At 47.5% G+C, this 19,931-nt stretch overlaps 1 protein-coding gene across 2 annotated transcripts in view; it reads right to left on the bottom strand.

The window, feature by feature from the left end:
- The window catches only part of LOC119965081 (GDNF family receptor alpha-4-like), a 40,068-nt gene extending 20,812 nt beyond the window's left edge, over positions 1–19,256 (bottom strand). For both annotated transcript variants that reach the window (XM_038795359.1, XM_038795360.1), the window contains exon 1: positions 18,749–19,256. In XM_038795359.1, the coding sequence (XP_038651287.1) occupies positions 18,749–18,788 (40 nt within the window). In that variant the 5' untranslated portion in view covers positions 18,789–19,256. The remainder of the gene's footprint in view (positions 1–18,748) is intronic.
- Positions 19,257–19,931: the final 675 nt, after the last annotated feature.

The raw sequence follows: 19,931 nt of genomic DNA, 5'->3' as shown, positions 1-19,931 counted from the left end.
CTGGAGGCACAAGGAGGTGGGTAACATCTTGGGGGGTTTACCCCAATAGTGCCCACTGAACAATGTAAACCGCTCCTCCTTCCATCTTTTCACCCAAATTGTGTTAAGAAAAGCCTTCTCACTCTCACCCACAATCCACTGGCTGACGTATTATAGCAGTGAAGGTGACCCTAAGTGGGCAATAACTAGCCACTTAAGGGCCTCTATATGCATAATGACAGGTGGGAGTGGAAAGGAGGTGGGTTTGCCAACTGTCAGCAATGCTGATTGGGATTATTTTATTCCGAATTAGGAACTGGGTTTAATGGCTTCACTCCCCAAAATGTCTCAATTTATAATATGAAAATATAATCGGGCAGCACGACCGCACAGTGGTTATCACAGTTACTTCACAGCTCCAAGGTCCCAGGTTCGATTCCCGGCTTGGGCCACTGTCTGTGCGGAGTCTGCACTTTCTCCCCATGTCTGCGTGGGTTTCCTCCGAGTGCTCCGGTTTCCTCCCACAGTCCAAAGATGTGCAGGTTAAGTGGATTGGCCATGATAAATTGCCCTTACTGTCCAAAAAGGTTAGGTGCGGTTACTAGGTTACGGGGATAGGGTGGAGGCTTGGCCTGAAATAAGGTGCTCTTTCCAAGAGCAGGTGCAGATTCAAGGGGCCGAATGGCCTCCTTCTGCACTGTAAATTCTATGATGATTTTATGATGATTCTATGAAGTATGAGGTTTAAAAAAATTCTAATGTACCTGACTCATTGGCATGCCACACATGCTTTATATCTTTCCTCCCTTCCTTCCTTGAAGGCTAATGAGAATAAGAAGCTTAAGGTAGCTGATATTGCAAAAGAAAAAGTATTGGAAAAATTTAAGGGGCAAATCTCCAAGGCCTGATGGCCTACATCCCAGAGTTCTAAAAGGGATATCTACAAAAAAAAGTGGTTGCATTGATTATGATTTTCCAAAATTCCCTAGATTCTAGAATGACCCCGGTGAATTGGAACTTAGCAAATGCAACTCACTATTTACGAAAGGGAGGGGAAATAAACTACAGACCAGTTAACCTGACATCAGCGGTCAAGAGAATGCTGGAAGCCATTGTTAAGACTTCCTTAACAATGAGCCCTGAAATCAAAGAATGTTCAGGCAGTGTTGGTATGATTTTACAAAAGGCAAACAATGTTTCAACAATCATTTGGCAGTACAGTACTTGAATAATACTGAAAAGAGCTACATGTTTCCCAAACTTTTCGTCTCACATTTCATCAGGACAAATGCAAGAATGCCAAATTTCAAAGAATCACCGCAATTTATATCACAGGAGAAAAAGGGGCTGATTGGTTAGCAAGTCAATTCTGATTCGCTGAGGCATTGTCATGGAGAAAGCACTGGGGATGTATAAAGTTTGACAAATTTATTAGAGTTCTTTGAGGAGGTAACTGGTAGGGTAGATAAAGGGGAACTAGTGGATACATATACTAGGATTTCAAAAAGGCATTTCATAAGGTGCTGCACAAAATATTAATATGTAAGATAAGGGTGCATAGGGTTTGGGGATAATAAATTAGAATGGATAGATGATTGGTTAAAGGGCAGCAAGTAGAGAGGCATTTTCAAGTTGGCAGGCTGTAACTAGTGGAGTGTCACAACCATCAGTGCTGGGGTCTCAGCTATTTACGATCTATATTAATGACTTAGATGAAGAGCCAGAGAGTAATATATTCATGCTTGGTGATGATTCAAAGCTAGGTGGAAATGTGAGCTGTAACGAGGACACAGAGAGAATGCAGAGTGGTTAAGTGAGTGGACTACAAGGTGGTAGATGTGTATAATGTGCAGAGTATGAGGTCATTTGTTTTTGATGTGAGAATAAAAAAGTGGAATTTTTTTTTAAAGGTGTGTGGCGTTTAAATGGTGATGATCAGCCAAACTTAAATAAGTCAAACAGAAAGTTAGCATTCAGGCACCACAACAATTAGGAAAGCATATTGGCCTTTATTGCAAGTGGATTGAAGTGCAAGTACAATGAAGTCTGACTACCGTTGTATAGGACTTTGGTGATCCCACTCCTGGAGTACTATACACATTTCTAGTCTCTATATTTAAGGAGTTGGTTCCGCAAAGGTTCAATAGATTTATTTCTGAGATGAGAGGGTTGTCCTATGAAGAATAAATCGGGCCTATAGCCTGGAGTTTTGATGAACGAGAGGTGATCTGAATAAAACATATAGGAGAGAGTGTTTCCACTAGTAGGAAAAACTAGAATCCTTTAAAACTGAGATGAGGAGAAATTTCATCAGCCAGAGGGTGGTGAATCTGTGGAAATCTTTGCTGCAGAAGGCTATGGAGGGCAAATCATTAAATATATTTAAGACCTAGATAGATAGGTTCTTGATTGATAGGGGGATCAGGAGTAATGGGGAGAAAGCAGGAGAATGTGGATGAGAAACATATCAGCCATGATTGAATGGCGGAGCAGACTCGATGGGCCGAATGGCCTAATTCTGTCCTATGTCTTTTGGTCTCATAGGATTCAGAAGGGGCTTGACTGGGTAGACATTGTTTGCCCTGACTGGAGAATCTTGGACACTAGGGTACAGTCTCCAGATAGGGGGTTGATCATTTAGGACTGGGATAGGAAATATATTTTATCCCAGACGGTTGTGTATCTTTGGAATTACCACTCCTAGAAAGTTGTGAATATTCCATTGTTTAGTACATTTAAGTCTGAAATATGCAGATTTTTGGTCTCTCGGGGAATCAAGTGATTTTGGGAGCAAATGGGAAAGTTGAGACAGAAGACCTGCCATGATGTGAATGGCAGGGCAGGCTTGACGGGTGACATAGTACCTGCTCATATTTCTCATTCTACTAGGCATCGCTTCCATGCTGGAGCATATTCCATCAAAGGAGCAAGAGTTAGATGCTGCAAAAGGGAGGCAATGGGACAAATCTGGATGGATGAGTTAAGATGGGCCCAATAGCCTACCCTTGAAGTATTATGTGATTTAGAGAAAAGAAATGTAAGTCTAAGCTTGCTATAGTAAAACACCAGGTTTAAAAAAAATTTAGAGTACCAAATTATTATTTTTTCCAATGAAGGGGCAATTTAGCATGGCCAATCCACCTAACCTGCACATAGAATTTACAGTGCAGAAGGAGGCCATTCGGCCCATCGAGTCTGCACCAGCTCTTGGAAAGAGCACCCTACCCAAGGTCAACACCTCCCCCTATCCCAATAACCCAGTAACCCCACCCAACACTAAGGGCAATTCTGGACACTAAGGGCAATTTGTCATGGCCAATCCACCTAACCTGCACATCTTTGGACTGTGGGAGGAAACCGGAGCACCCGGAGGAAACCCACGCACACACGGGGAGGATGTGCAGACTCCGCACAGACAGTGACCCAAGCCGGAATTGAACCTGGGACCCTGGAGCTGTGAAGCCATTGTGCTATCCACAATGCTACCGTGCCATGTAGACACGGGGAGAACGTGCAAACTCCACACAGTGTCCCAGGGCCGGGATTCGAACCTGGGTCCTCAGCGCCATAGGCAGCTGTGCCACGTGCCGCCCTCTTAATGCACCAGGTTAAAGATGAATCCAAAGTTAAATGAGCCGGGTTGAGGGGAGAGTGGTGTGAAAAACAAAGCAAATTTCAGACAGAAGCAATACTGTCGACTGCAGCTAAACGGTAAGAGTGGTACATAAAAGAGGGTTCTGGAAACAGGACTGAGTGATGACTAATCACATTGTTCTTTTGACTTTGGGTGACAGTCTAAAGCAGGAGCTATTGGATAAGCCTCCATTATATATCTCAATGTCAAAGGAAATAAAAATTGAGGGAGATACTTAACACGCAGATGATCCAACGTCTGGTACTTTATACCTTCAGGCAAAGGTCAAAATTACGTATATATAATAAATTGGGACATTTATAGCAACTCAAAATTTAATCTCATGACTTGCTGTTAAAATGTTGGCTGATCATAATTACAAGATGGTCTGAACTATTCTGACAGTAGCCCACAACAAAACCAGACATAACTGATACTGTAATAAATTAAGGAAACTTTTCTGGAGTTCTTTTACTTCTCCACATCTGATAACAAGCCAGCGAATGTAAAATTAGTTGCAGCGGTTTACTCCTGAAATAAAAAGATAGGTTTATAGCTGATCGGCCTAATATCGTTCAAGGAATAAACACTGGGCGAAATTCTCCGACCCCCACGACGGGTCGGAGAATAGCGGGAGGGCCTTCCCGACATTTTTCCCGCCCTCCCGCTATGCTCCCCCCCCCCCCCTGCCCAACTCCCGACACGAATCGCTGCCGCCGTTTTTTTACGGCCGGCAGCGATTCACAGCTGTTCGATGGGCCAAAGTCCCAGCCCTTTACGCTGTTTTTACGAACGGCAAACAGACCTGGTCTGGCCGTTCGTAAAAACGGCGGGAACAACTCGCTTTTTATAACCATGGCACCGATTGGCACGGCAGTACCACGGCCGTGCCAAGGGTGCCATGGGCCCGCGATCAGTGGGCACCGATCGCGGGCAGCGGGCCTGATGCCCGCGCACTATTTGTCCTTCCGCCGCTCCGCAGTATCCATTCGCTGGGCGGCTGAGGGGCATCCCGGCCCGCGCATGCGCGGGATTCGCGCAAATACGCGATGACGTCATCCGCGCATGCGCGGGTTGGAGTCTTCCAATCCGCGCATGTGCGGCTGACATCATATGACGCGTCAGCCGGCGCTAACTCCGGCAAGCGGGCTTAACGAAATTCGTTAAGCCCGTGATGCCGGAGCTTGCGGCGTCGGGCTGCTAGCCCCGACCGGGGACCAGAATCGGTTCCCGGTCGGGACCGGGCGCGCTGCCGTCATACCCGCCCGGGTTTGACGCCAGCCTTATGATTTCTCCCGTTTTGTGAGAATCGCGCCCACTATTTTCTTGAAATCTGTCATTGAAGAAAACAGCTTCCTAACTGTCAATCTTGTTCCATGACAAAGTCCTTGTTTAGGATTTGAGTCACAACTGTTCCCTGAGCCCAGGTTTGTGGGTATAAACTCGGGAGAACATCGACTGTTATCACCTTTTTCCTATAGAATCAATGCTGATGCATTCTTTTAATTCGCCAGACAACTTTTTGAAAACAAATTCCATTGAAATCTAGTGAAACGCCACCTCCAGGACAAAGAATGGGCGAAATTCTCCGCCCCCCACGACGGGTGGGAGAATAGCGGGAGGGCCTTCCCGACATTTTTCCCGCCCTCCCGCTATTCTCCCACCCCCCCGCCGAAGTCCCGACACGAATTGCTGCCGCCGTTTTTTTACGGCCGGCAGCGATTCACAGCTGTTAGATGGGCCGAAGTCCCAGCCCTTTCCGCCGTTTTCACGAACGGCAAACACACCTGGTCCTGCCGTTCGTAAAAACGTCGTGACAAACTCGCCAAAAATAACCATGGCACCAATTGGCATGGCAGTACCACGGCCGTGCCAAGGGTGCCATGGGCCCGCGATCGGTGGGCACCGATCGCGGGCAGCGGGCCCGATGCCCGCGCACTATTTGTCCTTCCGCCGGCCCGCAGTATCAATACGCGGGGCGGCTGAGGGGCAACCCGGCCCGCGCATGCGCGGGTTTCGCGCAAAAACGCGATGACGTCACCCGCGCATGCGCGGGTGGAGTCTTCCCACCTGCGCATGCGCGGCTGACGTCATATGACGCGTCAGCCGGCGCTAACTCCGGCAAGCGGGCTTAACGATTTTCGTTAAGCCCGACTTGTCGGAGCCTCCGACGTCGGGCTGCTAGCCCCGACGGGGGACCAGAATCGGTCCCCCGTCGGGAAGGGGCGCGCTGCCGTAAAACCCGCCCGGGTTTTACGGCAGCTTTACGATTTCTCCCGTTTTGGGAGCATCTCGCCCAAAATCTTTCATACAAACATACAAATTAGGAGCAAGTGAAGGCCATTCAGCCCTTCATTAAAATCATGGGCTGATCTGATTGTAACTTCAACTCCACATTTCCGCCTAACCCCAATAACCTTTCGTCCCCCTGCTTATCAAAAATCTATCTACCGCTGCCTTAAAATACTCAAAGACTCTGCTTCGACTGCTTTTTGAGGAAGAGAGTCCCAAAGGCTCACAATCCTCTGAGAAATAAAAATTCTTCTCATATCTGTCCATACTTTGGTTCTGTCTTCACAAATGAGGGCACAAATCAGATCCCAGAAATGGGAGAATGAGGGAGATCAACATTAGTAGAGAAATGGTGCTGGGAAAACTGACGGGATTGAAGGCGGATAAATTCCCAGGGCCTGACAATCTGCATCCCAGAGTGCTTAAGGAGGTGGCTCTGGAAATGGTGGATGCATTGGTGGTCATCTTCCAGAATTCTATAGACTCTGGAACTGTCCCTGCAGATTGGAGGGTAGCTCACATCAAAAAGGGAGGTAGAGAGAAAGCAGGGAATTATAGACCAGTAAGCCGAACATCGGTAGTGGGGAAAATACTTGAATCCATTATCAAGGATTTTATTGCGGAACATTTAGAAAGCAGTGGCAGGATCAGTCAGAGTCAGCATGGATTTATGAAGGGAAAATCAGGCTTGACAAATCTGTCGGAATTCTTTGAAGAGGTAATCAATACAGTCGTTAAGGATGAGCCAGTTGATGTGATATATTTGGACTTTCAGAAGGCGTTTGACAAATTACCGCATAAGAGATTATTGTGCAAAATTAAAGTGCATGGGATTGGGGGAAATGTATTGAGGTGGATAGAAAACTGGTTGGCAGAGAGGAAACAAAGAGTAGGGATTAATGGGTCCTTTTCAAATTGGCAGGCAGTAACTAGTGGGGTACCACAGAGATCGGTGCTGGGACCCCAGCTATTCACAATATATATTAATGATTTGGATGAGAGAACAAAATGTAACATTCAAAGTTGGCAGATGATACCAAATTAGGTGGGAGGGTGAATTGTAATGAGCATCAGGATCCTACAGCAAAATCTGGACAGGTTGGGTGAGTGGGCAAATCAATGGCAGATGCAGTATAATTTGGATAAGTGTGAGGTTATTCATTTTGGAAGCAAAAACAGGAAGGCAGATTACTACCTGAATGGTTGTAAATTGGGAGAGGGGAGTGTGCAGTGGGACCTAGGTGTCCTTGTGCACCATTCACTGAAGGTAAGCATGCAGGTGCAGCAGGCAGTAAAGAAGGCTAATGGTATGTTGGCCTTCATTGCAAGAGGTTTGAAGTATAGAAGCAGGGATGTGTTGCTGCAATTGTACAGGGCCTTAGTGAGCATTGTGTGCAGTTTTGGTCTCCTTCTCTGAGGAAGGATGTTCTCATTCTCGAGGGAGTGCAGCGAAGGTTTACCAGACTGATTCCAGGGATGGCAGGACTGTCATATGAGGAGAGATTGACTAGGTTGGGATTGTTCTCGCTGGAGTTCAGAAGAATGAAGGGGGATCTCATAGCGACTTATAAAATTCTAACAGGACTAAACAGGGTAGATGCAGGGAAGGTGTTACCAATGATGGGTCCAGAACCAGGGGTCACAGTCAGGATTCAGGGTAAACCATTTTGGACAGAGATAAGGAGACATTTCTTCACACAAAGAGTGGTGAGCCTGTGGAATTCATTACCACAGGAAGTAGTTGATGCTAAAACTTTGAATGTATTCAAGAGGAGGCTAGATATAGCACTTGGGAAGAATGGGATCAAAGGCTATGGGGAGAAAGCAGGATTAGGCTATTGAGTTGGATGATCAGCCACGATGGCCGAGGGCCAAAAGGCCTCCTCCTGCTTCTATCTTCTATGTATCTATGTGTCTATGTAAAAGGGCAATCCCTTATTTTTAAAGAACAATTTCAAACAACAAGTTGCACCAAATAATGTCCATGTTTTGCCATACTTGACCAATTCAATCATCTTATTCTCTCCCTCCCATACCATCCCCATCCCAACCTTCCTATGCCAATCGTCTCATCCCGATCACATACCTTCCTTCCCTCCCATCAACTCCATCACATCCGTCAAGGGAACACTCTTTCCAGCCAGAGCAACCTTGTTGTCGGACCCCACCTCGTTGCCACTGCTGCCTTCAACCATTTGCAGCTGCAAGTTCATCGTGCCCTCCAGTCCTCTGAGTGCACCAGGCACTACCCAGCAAATTAAACCCACCAACGTCCCTTATAATTACCAATCAAAACAGTCCACATAGACAAAAAGCAAGTATTGTTATAGATTGTTTATTTTACACATTCTCACCTGTATCCCCAGATTTTACTGCTCATTCCACTCTGGTCACTTGCAAATCCTGTATTTAATAATATAATAATAATCGCTTATTGTCACAAGTAGGCTTCAATGAAGTGTCTGTGAAAAGCACCTTAGTCGCCACATTCCAGCGCCTCTTCAGGGAGGCCGGTACGGGAATTGAACCCACACTGCAGGCCTTGTTCTGCATTACAAGCCAGCTGTTTAGCCCATTGTGCCTAACCAGCCCCTATTTCATCTGCCAATCTAGGTAATTCATAGAGCTCAGCACTTATCTGCTGAGATCCAGGCTGTTTATATAAAATTTTCAAAAGAGAGCTAGACCTGTTTCTGCTACAGCACCACACTGGCACTGCCAGGGTGCCCAGGTGACACCAGGGTGCCACCCTGCCCAAAGAGGCATGCACCTGGGGGCCTCCGATCCCCTGGGAGACTCCCACAAGTGCCGTTCTGTCTGGTCCCCATTTGTGGAGGCCAGTACTGAATGGTGCTTGCCTGAGGTCTCTGAGGTGATGGGGAATGATCCCATGCCACGGGTGCCTCGGGAATCTGCACATTAAAGTGAGGCTAGCTGTCTCATTTTAATATGCAGATTTGCCAAAAAGTGATCCTGCCCACAATGGTTGGTATTTTCATCGCAGCGTCTCATGAGATCGCGTTAGGTCTCGCGAGGCGTTGCGATCCGGGTAGATCCCGGAGTGGGGACTCCCGGCTTCTATCAGCCATGCTACGCTGCAGATAGCAGCCTTTCAGATGCAGAATGTCTGTACAATCGCACCCATGATGGCACAGAAGGGAGCTATTTGTCCCATCCAGTCTGTTGAGCAGTCCAGTATGTTCCACTCCCCCACTTTATCCCTATAACCCTGAAAGGCTATTTCTCTCAAATACCTATTCAATTTTCCTTTGAAATCATTTATCTTCTCTTCCATCATCCTTTTGGACAGGGCACTCCAGGTCCTTACTGCTGGCCGTGTAAAGAAGTTCTGCCTTCATCCCCTGCATCTTTTGCCCCAAACCTTCAATATGTGTCTCCTTGTTCCGTGTACCACCATTAATGGGGGGCAGGTTTTCTTTGTCTACCTTATCTAAACCTGTCATTATCTTGCACGCCTCAAGCAGATTTCCAATTCACCTCCACCTCCTTTGTTCTAATGTGAACAACACCAGCCTCTCCAACCTAACCTTGAAGCTAAATCTCTCTTCCCTGGAACTATTCTGATAAAACTCCTCAAAAAGAGCCTTGCATTCATCCTGAAGTGTGGCGAGCAGAACTGAATGCAGTCTCCTAGTTGTGGTCTACCCAGAGGTCCAACATAACTTTCCTACTCTTTAAATGAATGCCTTTATAAACCCCAAGGTCCCATTTGCTTTGCTCTCAATATGTCCTGTCACTTTCAGTGGTCTATGTACATGAATTCCAAGGTCCCTGCCCACCCTTTAGAACTATGCCAGCAAGTATATTTGTTGCACCCCCATTTATCCCATCCCAATGCATCACCTCACACTTCACTGCATTAAATTCCATCTGCCCCTTGTCAGCCCTTTCTGCTAGACCATGCCCTGTTGCAATTGATTAGCATCATCCTCACTGTTCACCACCCTTCCAAGTTTGGTATCATTAGCAAATTTTAAAATTTTAACTGTATTTCAATATCCAAGTAATTCATATTTATATCAAAAAGCAGCAGTCTTAACATTGACCTTTGGGGGACACCATTGTCTACCATCCTCTGGTCTGAAGAAACATGATTCTGGTTTGCATAAAATTAGGAATGGACCATTAAAATTCACTTCTTGATCGGCAATGTCTGAATTGTGCTGCATGCCATATTGGTTTGGAAAGGCACCTCCTTGGAAAAGGTGTTAAGCTCTCAAAAATACAAGTTGAAGACCTACACTGGGGTAGCACGGTAGCATGGTGGTTAGCATAAATGCTTCACAGCTCCAGGGTCCCAGGTTCGATTCCCGGCTGGGTCACTGTCTGTGTGGAGTCTGCACGTCCTCCCCGTGTGTGCGTGGGTTTCCTCCGGGTGCTCCGGTTTCCTCCCACAGTCCAAAGACGTGCAGGTTAGGTAGATTGGCCATGCTAAATTGCCCGTAGTGTCCTTAAAAGTAAGGTTGGGGGGAGTTGTTGGGTTACGGGTATAGGGTGGATACATGGGTTTGAGTAGGGTGATCATTGCTCAGGACAACATCGAGGGCCGAAGGGCCTGTTCTGTGCTGTACTGTTCTATGTTCTACTGGCTGGAGGACCTCAATTGCAAACTTCAGGTACAAATGGGTGGACCTACCACCCCACCTGCTCGGTCTAGCTGCACCGTATGTTGAACTGGGGGGGCAATCTAGCCATGCTGTACCAGGAGCACCAGCATTTACCTCACAACATGGAAAATGGCCAGGTCAAATCTATCTCAACCAGTTATTGCACCATCATTCTACTCCCCTCAATCATCAATAAAGTGATGTTGTCAACAGTGCCATCAAGTAGCATTTACACTGCAACGCCCTGCTCACCGATACTTAATTTAGGTTCTGTTAGGGCCACTCAGCTCCTGACCTCATTACAAGCATGGACAAAAAAGCTGAGCTCAAGGTGTTTGCTCGGAATTACTGCCCTTGATATCAAGGCAGCTTTGGATTTGGATTTTGTTTATTGTCACGTGTACCGAGATACAGTGAAAAGTATTTTTCTGCGAACAGATCAAGAGATTATTAAGAACATGAAAATAAAATAAAATACATAATAGGGCAATACAAGGTAAACAATGTAACTACATAACACCGGCATCGGGAGAAACATGCAGGGGTGTAGCGTTAATGAGGTCAGTCCATAAGAGGGTCATTTTGAAGTCTGGTAACAGCGGGGAAGCAGCTGTTTTTGAATTTGTTTGTGCGTATTCTCAGACTTTTGTATCTCCTGCTCGATGGAAGAAGTTGGAAGAGTGAGTAACCCTGGTGGGAGGGGTCTTTGATTATGCTGCCCACTTTCCCCAGGCAGCGGGAGGTGTAGCTGGAGTCAGTGGATGGGAGGCAGGTTCGTGTGATGGACTGGGCAGTGTTCACGACTCTCTGAAGTTTCTTGCGGTCCTGGGCCGAGCAGTTGCCATATCAGGCTGTGATGCAGCCAGATAGGGTGCTTTCTATGGTGCATCTGTGAAAGTTGGGCAAAGTTAATGTGGACATGCCGAATTTCCTTAGTTTCCTGAGGAAGTATAGGCGCTGTTGTGTATTCTTGGTGGTAGCGTCGACGTGGGTGGACCAGAACAGATTTTTGGAGATGTGTACCCCTAGGAATTTGAAGCTGCTAACCATCTTCACCTCGGCCTGGTGAGACTCACAGGGGTGTGTACAGTACTTTGCTTCCTGAAGTCAATGACCAGCTCTTTAGTTTTGCTGGCATTCAGGGAGAGATTGTTGTCGCTGCACCAATCCTCTAGGTTCTCTATCGCCTTCCTGTATTCTGACTCGTTGTTATTCGAGATCCAGCCCACTATGGTCGTATTGTCAGCAAACTTGTAGATGGAGTTTGAACCAAATATTGCCATGCAGTTGTGTGTGTACAGGGAGTATAGTAGGGGGCTAAGTACGCAGCCTTGCGGGGCCCCGGTATTGAGGACTATTGCGGAGGAGATGTTGTTGTTTATTCTCACTGATTGTGGTCTGTGGTTCAGAAAGTTGAGGATCCAGTTACAGAGTGAGGAGCCAAGTCCTAGGTTTTCGAGTTTTGATATGAGCTTGACTGGGATTATGGTGTTGAAGGCGGAGCTGTAGTTAATAAATAGGAGTCTAATGTGGGGGTCCTGATGTGGGTGTTGTCGAGATGCGCTAGGGATGAGTATAGGGCCAGGGAGATGGCGTCTGCTGTGGACCGTTTGCGGCGGTATGTGAATTGCAGTGGATCAAGGCATTCTGGGAGTATGGAGGTGATGCTATTCATGACCAACCTCTCGAAACACTTCATTACGATTGAAGTCAGGGCCACTGGACAGTAGTCATTGAGGCATGTTGTCTGGTTCTTCTTTGGCACTGGTATGATGGTGGTCTTCTTGAAGCAACTGGGGATCTCGGAGCGGAGTAGGGACAGGTTAAAGCTTTTGATGGAATATGGTATCAAGGCAGATTTAAAGCCTTTGGAAATCAGGAAAAGAAACCTCCACTGGTTGAATCATACCAAGCACCAAGGAGCATAGTTCTGACTGTTGGAGACCTTAGCCCCAGAACATCACTGCAGGAGTTCGGCAGGGTAGTGTCCTAAATCCAACCATCTTCAGCCCCTTCATCAATGACCTTTTGTCTATCATAAAGTCAGAAGTGAGGATGTTTGTTGATGAATGTACAATGTTTGGCACCATTCACAGCTCCTCAGCTATTGAAACAGTCTGTATCCATATGCAGCAAGACCTGGACAACATTCAGGCTTCGGCTGAATTTATGCCATGCAAGTGTCAGGCAATGACCACCTCCAATGAGAGAGAGAATCTAACTATCTTCTCTTAACATTCAATGGATGAATTCCCAACTATCAAAATCCTGGGGGTTACCATTAACCAGAAACATAACTGGATCAGCTATGTGGCTATAAGTGCAGGTCAGAGGCTGGGAATTCTGTGCAAAGTAACTTACCAGATTCTCCAAAGCCCTGTCCATTATCTACAAACCTGTCCATCATTATTGAGGGTGCAATGGAATGCTCCCCACTTTCCTGAATGACAATTACTCAATAAGCTTGACACAATCCAGGACAAAGTCACGGCATCCAACAACTTAAAAATTCATTCCCTCCAACATTGACACACAGTGGGAGCAGTCTCTATCATACATTCTATCAAAAAGCAACTTCCAAACCCACAACCTCTACCACCTAGAAGGACAAGGGTAGCAAATGCAGGGAACACCACCACCTGCAACCTCCCCTCCAAACCATACACCATCCTGACTTGGAACTATATCGCTGTTCCTTCACAGCCGCAGGGTCAGAACCCTGGAACTCCCTGCCGAACAGCACTGTGGGTGTACCTGTAACACATGCTACAGCAGATCAAGAAGACAACTCACCACCACCTTCTCAAGAACAGTTAGGGATGGGCAACAAAATGCTGGCCTAGCCAGCGACGTCCACATTCCATGAAAGCATTTTGAGCAACTCAAAAATGAAAAATTCAGTTTATATTTTTCCAGGCCTCTGAGGATGACCCCCCTGATTCCACAAATAAAGCTTTCCTGCCCACTTGTGTGTGCCTTCTGGAAACCTTCCAGGAATCACCTGCCTGGCATTGCTTCCCATCCACCCCATCCCATCCTAGATCCATGCTGACTGTCAGTTCAGTGTAGGAATCAGCCTATTCCCCATCATGCTTGGTTTTGAGCTGGAGTGAAACTTCTGGTTCACCTCCACACCTCACCTGTGATGTTTAAGTCAGGCCCAGAGTTGAATTTGACTCAAGCCTCAAGCCTACCATGAGCCAGCACAGAGTGCCGTCGCTCTTCTTACGATGCACCCATTTTTGTAGATCATTTTTGGAAGTCAGACAATAGTTTATCTCTCCCTCTCCCTGATGCCAAGATAACTCTGAAACTGGTAGATCCTGCTCCCTTGAGAATAAACTGCTGCGATAAAACCGTAAGACATAGGAGCAGAATTAGGCCACTTGGCCCTTTGAGTCTGCTCCGCCATTCAATCATGGCTGATATTTTCTCATCCCCATTCTCCTGCCTTCTCCCCATAACCACTGATCCCCTTATTAATCAAGAACCTAACTATCTCTGTCTTAAAGACACTCAGTGAATTGGCCTCCACAGCCTTCTGCGGCAAAGAGTTCCACAGATTTGCCACCCTCTGGCTGAAGAAATTCTTCCTCATCTCTATTTTAAAGGATCGTCCCTTTAGTCTGAGATGGTGTCCTCTGGTTCTAGTTTTTCCTACAAGTGGAAACATCCTCTCCATGTCCACTCTATCCAGGCCTCGCAGTATCCTGTAAGTTTCAACAAGATCCCCTCTCATCCTTCTAAACTCCAACGAGTACAGACCCAGAGTCCTCACACGTTCCTCAAAGAACAAGTTCTTCATTCCAGGGATCATTCTTGTGAACCTCCTCTGGACCCTTTCCAAGGCCAGCACATCCTTCCTTAGATATGGGGCCCAAAACTGCTCACAATACTCCAAATGGGGTCAAAACTGTGTTTAGTTACAGACTAGTATATCATATGGGAATTTAGTTAACAGATATATAACAGCCTCAGCTCCAAGTCACACACCATTCCTTCATTATCCAGCGAATTCCGCATCTAACCCTGCTGTTGATTAAGCACATACATGGACTGCAGTGGTTCAAGGTAAAGGTCCAGAAGGCCCTTCTCCGGTCAACCAGGGATGGGAAATCAATGTCAACCTTGTTAGCATTGGCCACATCCTGAGAACAATGTTTTAAAGAAATAACCAAGATATGTGAAAACAACTCGATCCGCCATTTGTATTTGAGTTGCAGAAGAAAAAGGAGGCTTTGACATACCTCTCCACTTTAATTCAATGATGACCCATCCAGGTATCAATAAGACTATTGAGAATAATGGAACTGTGGGGAGTGAGGCACAGGTTTGAATCTATGTGAGGGTTTTGTGTGGTTCCTTTACAGGGTCATGGAGAGTGAATTACAGGCTGGAGTCTAATCGAGGGGGGTTAAGATGGGTTATTTTACCATGGAGCACTATTGTCCTGAACCTTCATTTTGTGCATCACTGCCCTCAGCACCACTGCATCATCCATTGACAAACCATTATTATTTCATGCTAGCACAATGTCAAAGTAATTTTCTAGTGCGATTGAATTAGCACAGGGGTAAATGGTTCCCCGCCTGCAATCAGATTTTTGATAAATTCATTCCTCGTCTATTCCTTACTTGTTGAAAAGATGGACGTGACCACAAAAGCATACAAATAATAATTCTGTCATCAAGCACCACGAAAACTGAAAGTATATAACTGGATGTGGGGTAGTTAATACATCTTGTGTTGTGATTTTTTTTTAAAGACAAATTACTCCAACATTGCTTCACTTCGCAGCTACATCCCGTATTTTTGAAACAGAACTCAAGACACAGGCAGTAACTGTTGTCGGTATGAAACACAAACGCCATCTTTCCACTCATCTAGTTTTCATTTCCACTTCAGCGGCGAAAGGTATCGAGCTCACCCCAAATGAAACCTTCCATCTGTTGCTTTGCCTGAAGCGGATCAATAAAAGAAGCTGTGCTGAGACACTTGAGGTAGAACATGCTTTCTTACAATTGACTGCGGGCCAAGTTCTTGAAGTTTGATTTCAGAATATTGCTGGCAAGAGCTTAAAGCAGATTAACAACATTTTAAGTAGGGATCGATTGCCTGCCAAGTTATTCAAATAGCCAATCGTGCAAATTCCCCTAATTATTCTCTTTATTGCCCGCAATTGTATGAAACCTTTTTGTTGTTGACTACATTGTAGGGTTGGTATTATACTGGTGGTGTACAAGCAATATTGCTCCGCAAATTTTCATGTGCCATAGTACAAGCAGCATGGTATTGACAATACTCTTCAGGCATTATTATTCAAATGTGGTTGTACATGTAGCATTATATAGGTGGTCTACAAAACTGATACTGTACTAATGATATCATAAAGATCATATAAGACTGACCTCATTGATCAAGCAGCATTGTACTGCTGATGTGGTACAGAACATCTGTATAAATAGTACAAGTCAAGTCACATCACAGGGGTATTATAGTACAAGTGCATATTGTGCAGGTGTATCAAATAGAAAGCATGATGCAGATGACAGGGTAAAGGCAGCACTGGGCAGATTGCGGAGTTAAGGCAGCACTGGGTAGATGGCCGAGTTAGGGCAGCACTGGGCAGATGGCTGGGTTAGGTCAGCAATAGGCAGATGGTGGACTAGGGGCAGCAATGGGCAGATGGTGGGGTACAGGTATCACAGGGCAGATGGTGGGGTACAGGCCGCACACTGGGCGGTTGGTGGGGTACACGCAGCACTGGACAAATGGTGGGGTACAGGCCATACAGGGCTGGTTGGTGGAGTACAGGCCGCACTGGGCAGATGGTGGGATTATAGGCAAAACTTGGCAGATGGTGGGGTACAGGTAGCACTGGGAGGATGGTGGACCTGGACACCATTGGGCTGATGGCAGGGTTGTGGCAACACTGGGCAGATGGTGGAGTACAGGCAGCATTGGGCAGGTGGTGGAGTACAGGCAGCATAGGGCAGATGGTGGGGTAAAGGCAGCACTGGGCAGATGGCTGGGTTAGGTTAGCACTGGGCAGATGGTGGGGTACAGGCAGAACTGGGCAGATGGTGGGGTACAGTCAGCACTGGGCAGATGGCTGGGTTAGGTTAGCACTGGGCAGATGGTGGGATACAGGCAGCACTGGGCAGATGGCTGGGTTAGGTTAGCACTGGGCAGATGGTGGGGTACAGGCAGCACTGGGCAGATGGCTGGGTTAGGTTAGCACTGGGCAGATGGTGGGGTACAGGCAGCACTGGGAAAATGGTAGTGTACAGGCAGCACTGGGCAGATGGTGGGGTACAGAAAGCACTGGGAAGATAGTGGGGTACAGGCAGAACTGGGCAGTTGGTCAGGTATGGGCAGCACTGGGCAGATGGCGGGGTACAGGCAGCACTGAGCAGATTGTGGGTTACAGGCAACACTGGGCAAATAGTGGGGTATAAGCAGCACTGGGCCGGTGGCTGAGTTAGGGCAACACTGGGCAGATGGTGGGGTACAGGCAGCACTGGGCAGATGGCGGGGTACAAGCAGTGCTGGGAAGATGGCGGGGTTAGGGAAGCACTGGACAGATGGTGGGGTACAAGCAGCGCTGGGAAGATGGTAGGGTACAGGAAGCACTGGGCAGATGGCAGGGTACAGGCAGCACTGGGCAGATGGTGGGGTACAGGCAGCATTGGGCAGATGGTGGGGTACAGGCAGCACTGGGCAGATGGATAGGTTAGGTTAGCACTGGGCAGATGGTGGGGTACAGGCAGCACTGGGCAGATGGCGGGGTACAGGCAGCACTGGGCAGATGGTGGGATTAGGGCAGCACTGGGCAGATGGCGGGGTACAGGCGGCACTGGGCAGATGGTGGGATTAGGGCAGCACTGGACAGATGGCGGGGTACAGGCAGCACTGGGCAGATGGCGGGGTATAGGCAGCACTGGGCAGATGGTGGGGTTAGGGTAGCACTAGGCAGATGGCGGGGTACAGGCAGCACTGGGCAGATGGTGGGGTACAGGCAGCACTGGGCAGATGGCGGGGTACAGGCAGCACTGGGCAGATGGCGGGGTATAGGCAGCACTGGGCAGATGGCGGGGTTAGGGTAGCACTAGGCAGATGGTGGGGTACAGGCTGCACTGGGCAGATGGATGGGTTAGGTTAGCACTGGGCAGATGGTGGGGTACAGGCAGCACTGGGCAGATGGTGGGGTACAGGCAGCACTGGGCAGATGGTGGGGTACAGGCAGCAGTGGGCAGATGGCGGGGTACAGGCAGCACTGGGCAGATGGCGGGGTACAGGTAGCACTGGGCAGATGGTGGGGTACAGGCAGCACTGGGCAGATGGCGGGGTACGGGCAGCACTGGGCAGATGGCAGGGTATAGGCAGCACTGGGCAGATGACGGGGTACAGGCAGCACTGGGCAGATGGCGGGGTACAGGCAGCAATGGGCAGATGGCGGGGTACAGGCAGCACTGGGCAGATGGCGGGGTACAGGCAGCACTGGGCAGATGGCGGGGTACAGGCAGCACTGGGCAGATGGCGGGGTACAGGCAGCAATGGGCAGATGGCGGGGTACAGGCAGCACTGGGCAGATGGCGGGGTACAGGCAGCACTGGGCAGATGGCGGGGTACAGGCAGCACTGGGCAGATGGGGTACTGACAGATACTATTGGGCTACTGGTGAACAACGAGTATCGCACAGGCAGCAATGCGTTGAAACTACAGTTTATATCACATTTGTGTAATTTCTTTTGTTCATTTCTCAAAATCGAAGTCATTTAGTCGAATTAAAGACAAGTCCAGAATAATTCTGACAATGTTACTAATCAGTGTCCCTTTGTGTGGCGACCTCGGTCTTCTATAGACTCCCTATGGCTTTGATCACAATCATCAGCGTTCTGACACCCTGCGCTGCTGTTTATAAATTAGCCACATTTAAAAAGCACGTTTAGATACTTCCTAATCTTATCGGGTTTGTTCCATTTATTCCGTTTTACACTTCTCAAACAGCATCAACAACTGGGCCACAGGAAAGACCAGAAAGACACAATTCTAAAAGAGGCAGCCAATCAGAAAAGGAACTTAAAGTGGATTTCAGATGTAAATGTTCCTGTTATTTTAAGATAGTATAGATTTCATATATCGATTCTGCAAATAGTAAACAAATGACAATGCGGTCCAGCTCTTTGATCAGGACGGAAGGTGTTTTACTTACCGACAAGCGCCAGGAGGAGGGAGATGCTGGGGACCATCATACTGGAACAGTTGACACTGCGCTGGGTCTCCCTGTCAGCTTCGTGCAGCTTTCACTGGCTGGCTGGCCGGCTCTGGGCACCGAGAACAGCGCCGGCACTGGCTGCTGCATCCAGCTCCCTCCACACAAACACACGCTGAACTTTCCAAATCACCAACTTAGTCGGGAAGGAGGAGAGAGCTCTGGGTGTCAAATCAAAACGCCCTCTTCAATTTTCTTCCAGTTGTAAATATCAACCCCCCCAATTCTCATTTTCCAACACAAGGTTACAAAAGATCGTCAAGTGGATATTGGGACTGGTTTTCCATCGCGTCACTCCCTCCTCACTTTGCCAATTCCTGGGTGCTCAGGAAACAGCCCGTCCGTTCCTGGGAAGCCGATGTGTCCTAAACTCGCTCTCACTCTCCCCCTTTCTCTTTGTGTCTCTGGTTACTACCGGCGTTTGACAATATCACGCCCACCCACGTGCCGAGGCAGCAGCAACAGATATTTAGACAGTGGACAGCGTTATGATAATAGACAATCTCACTATACACACACACACACTCAATCTCACTACACACACAGCACACACACACTCAATCTCACTACACACACTCAATCTCACTACACACACAGCACACACACACTCAATCTCACTACACACACAGCACACACACACACTGGCATTCAATCTCACTACAAATACAGATACACTCAATCTTACTACACACACACACATTCAATCTCACTACTCACACAGCTCACACACACACAATCTCACTACGCACACACAACACACACTCAATCTCACTACACACACACTCACTCTCACTACACACACAGCACACACACACTCAATCTCACTACACACACAGCACACACACTCAATCTCACTACACACACAGCACACCCACACTCAATCTCACTACACACACAGCACACACACACACTGAATCTCACTACACACACAGCACACACACACACTCAATCTTACTACACACACAGCACACACACACTCAATCTCACTACACACACAGCACACACACACACACTCAATCTCACTACACACAGCACACACTCAATCTCGCTACACACACAGCACACACACTCAATCTTACTACACACACAGCACACACACACACTGGCATTCAATCTCACTACA

Source organism: Scyliorhinus canicula, chromosome 4 (assembly GCF_902713615.1).
Source record: "Scyliorhinus canicula chromosome 4, sScyCan1.1, whole genome shotgun sequence".
In the NCBI taxonomy this organism is placed as follows: domain Eukaryota; kingdom Metazoa; phylum Chordata; class Chondrichthyes; order Carcharhiniformes; family Scyliorhinidae; genus Scyliorhinus; species Scyliorhinus canicula.
Note: the sequence above shows the minus strand (reverse complement) of the source record. Positions and strands in the feature narration are given on the sequence as shown.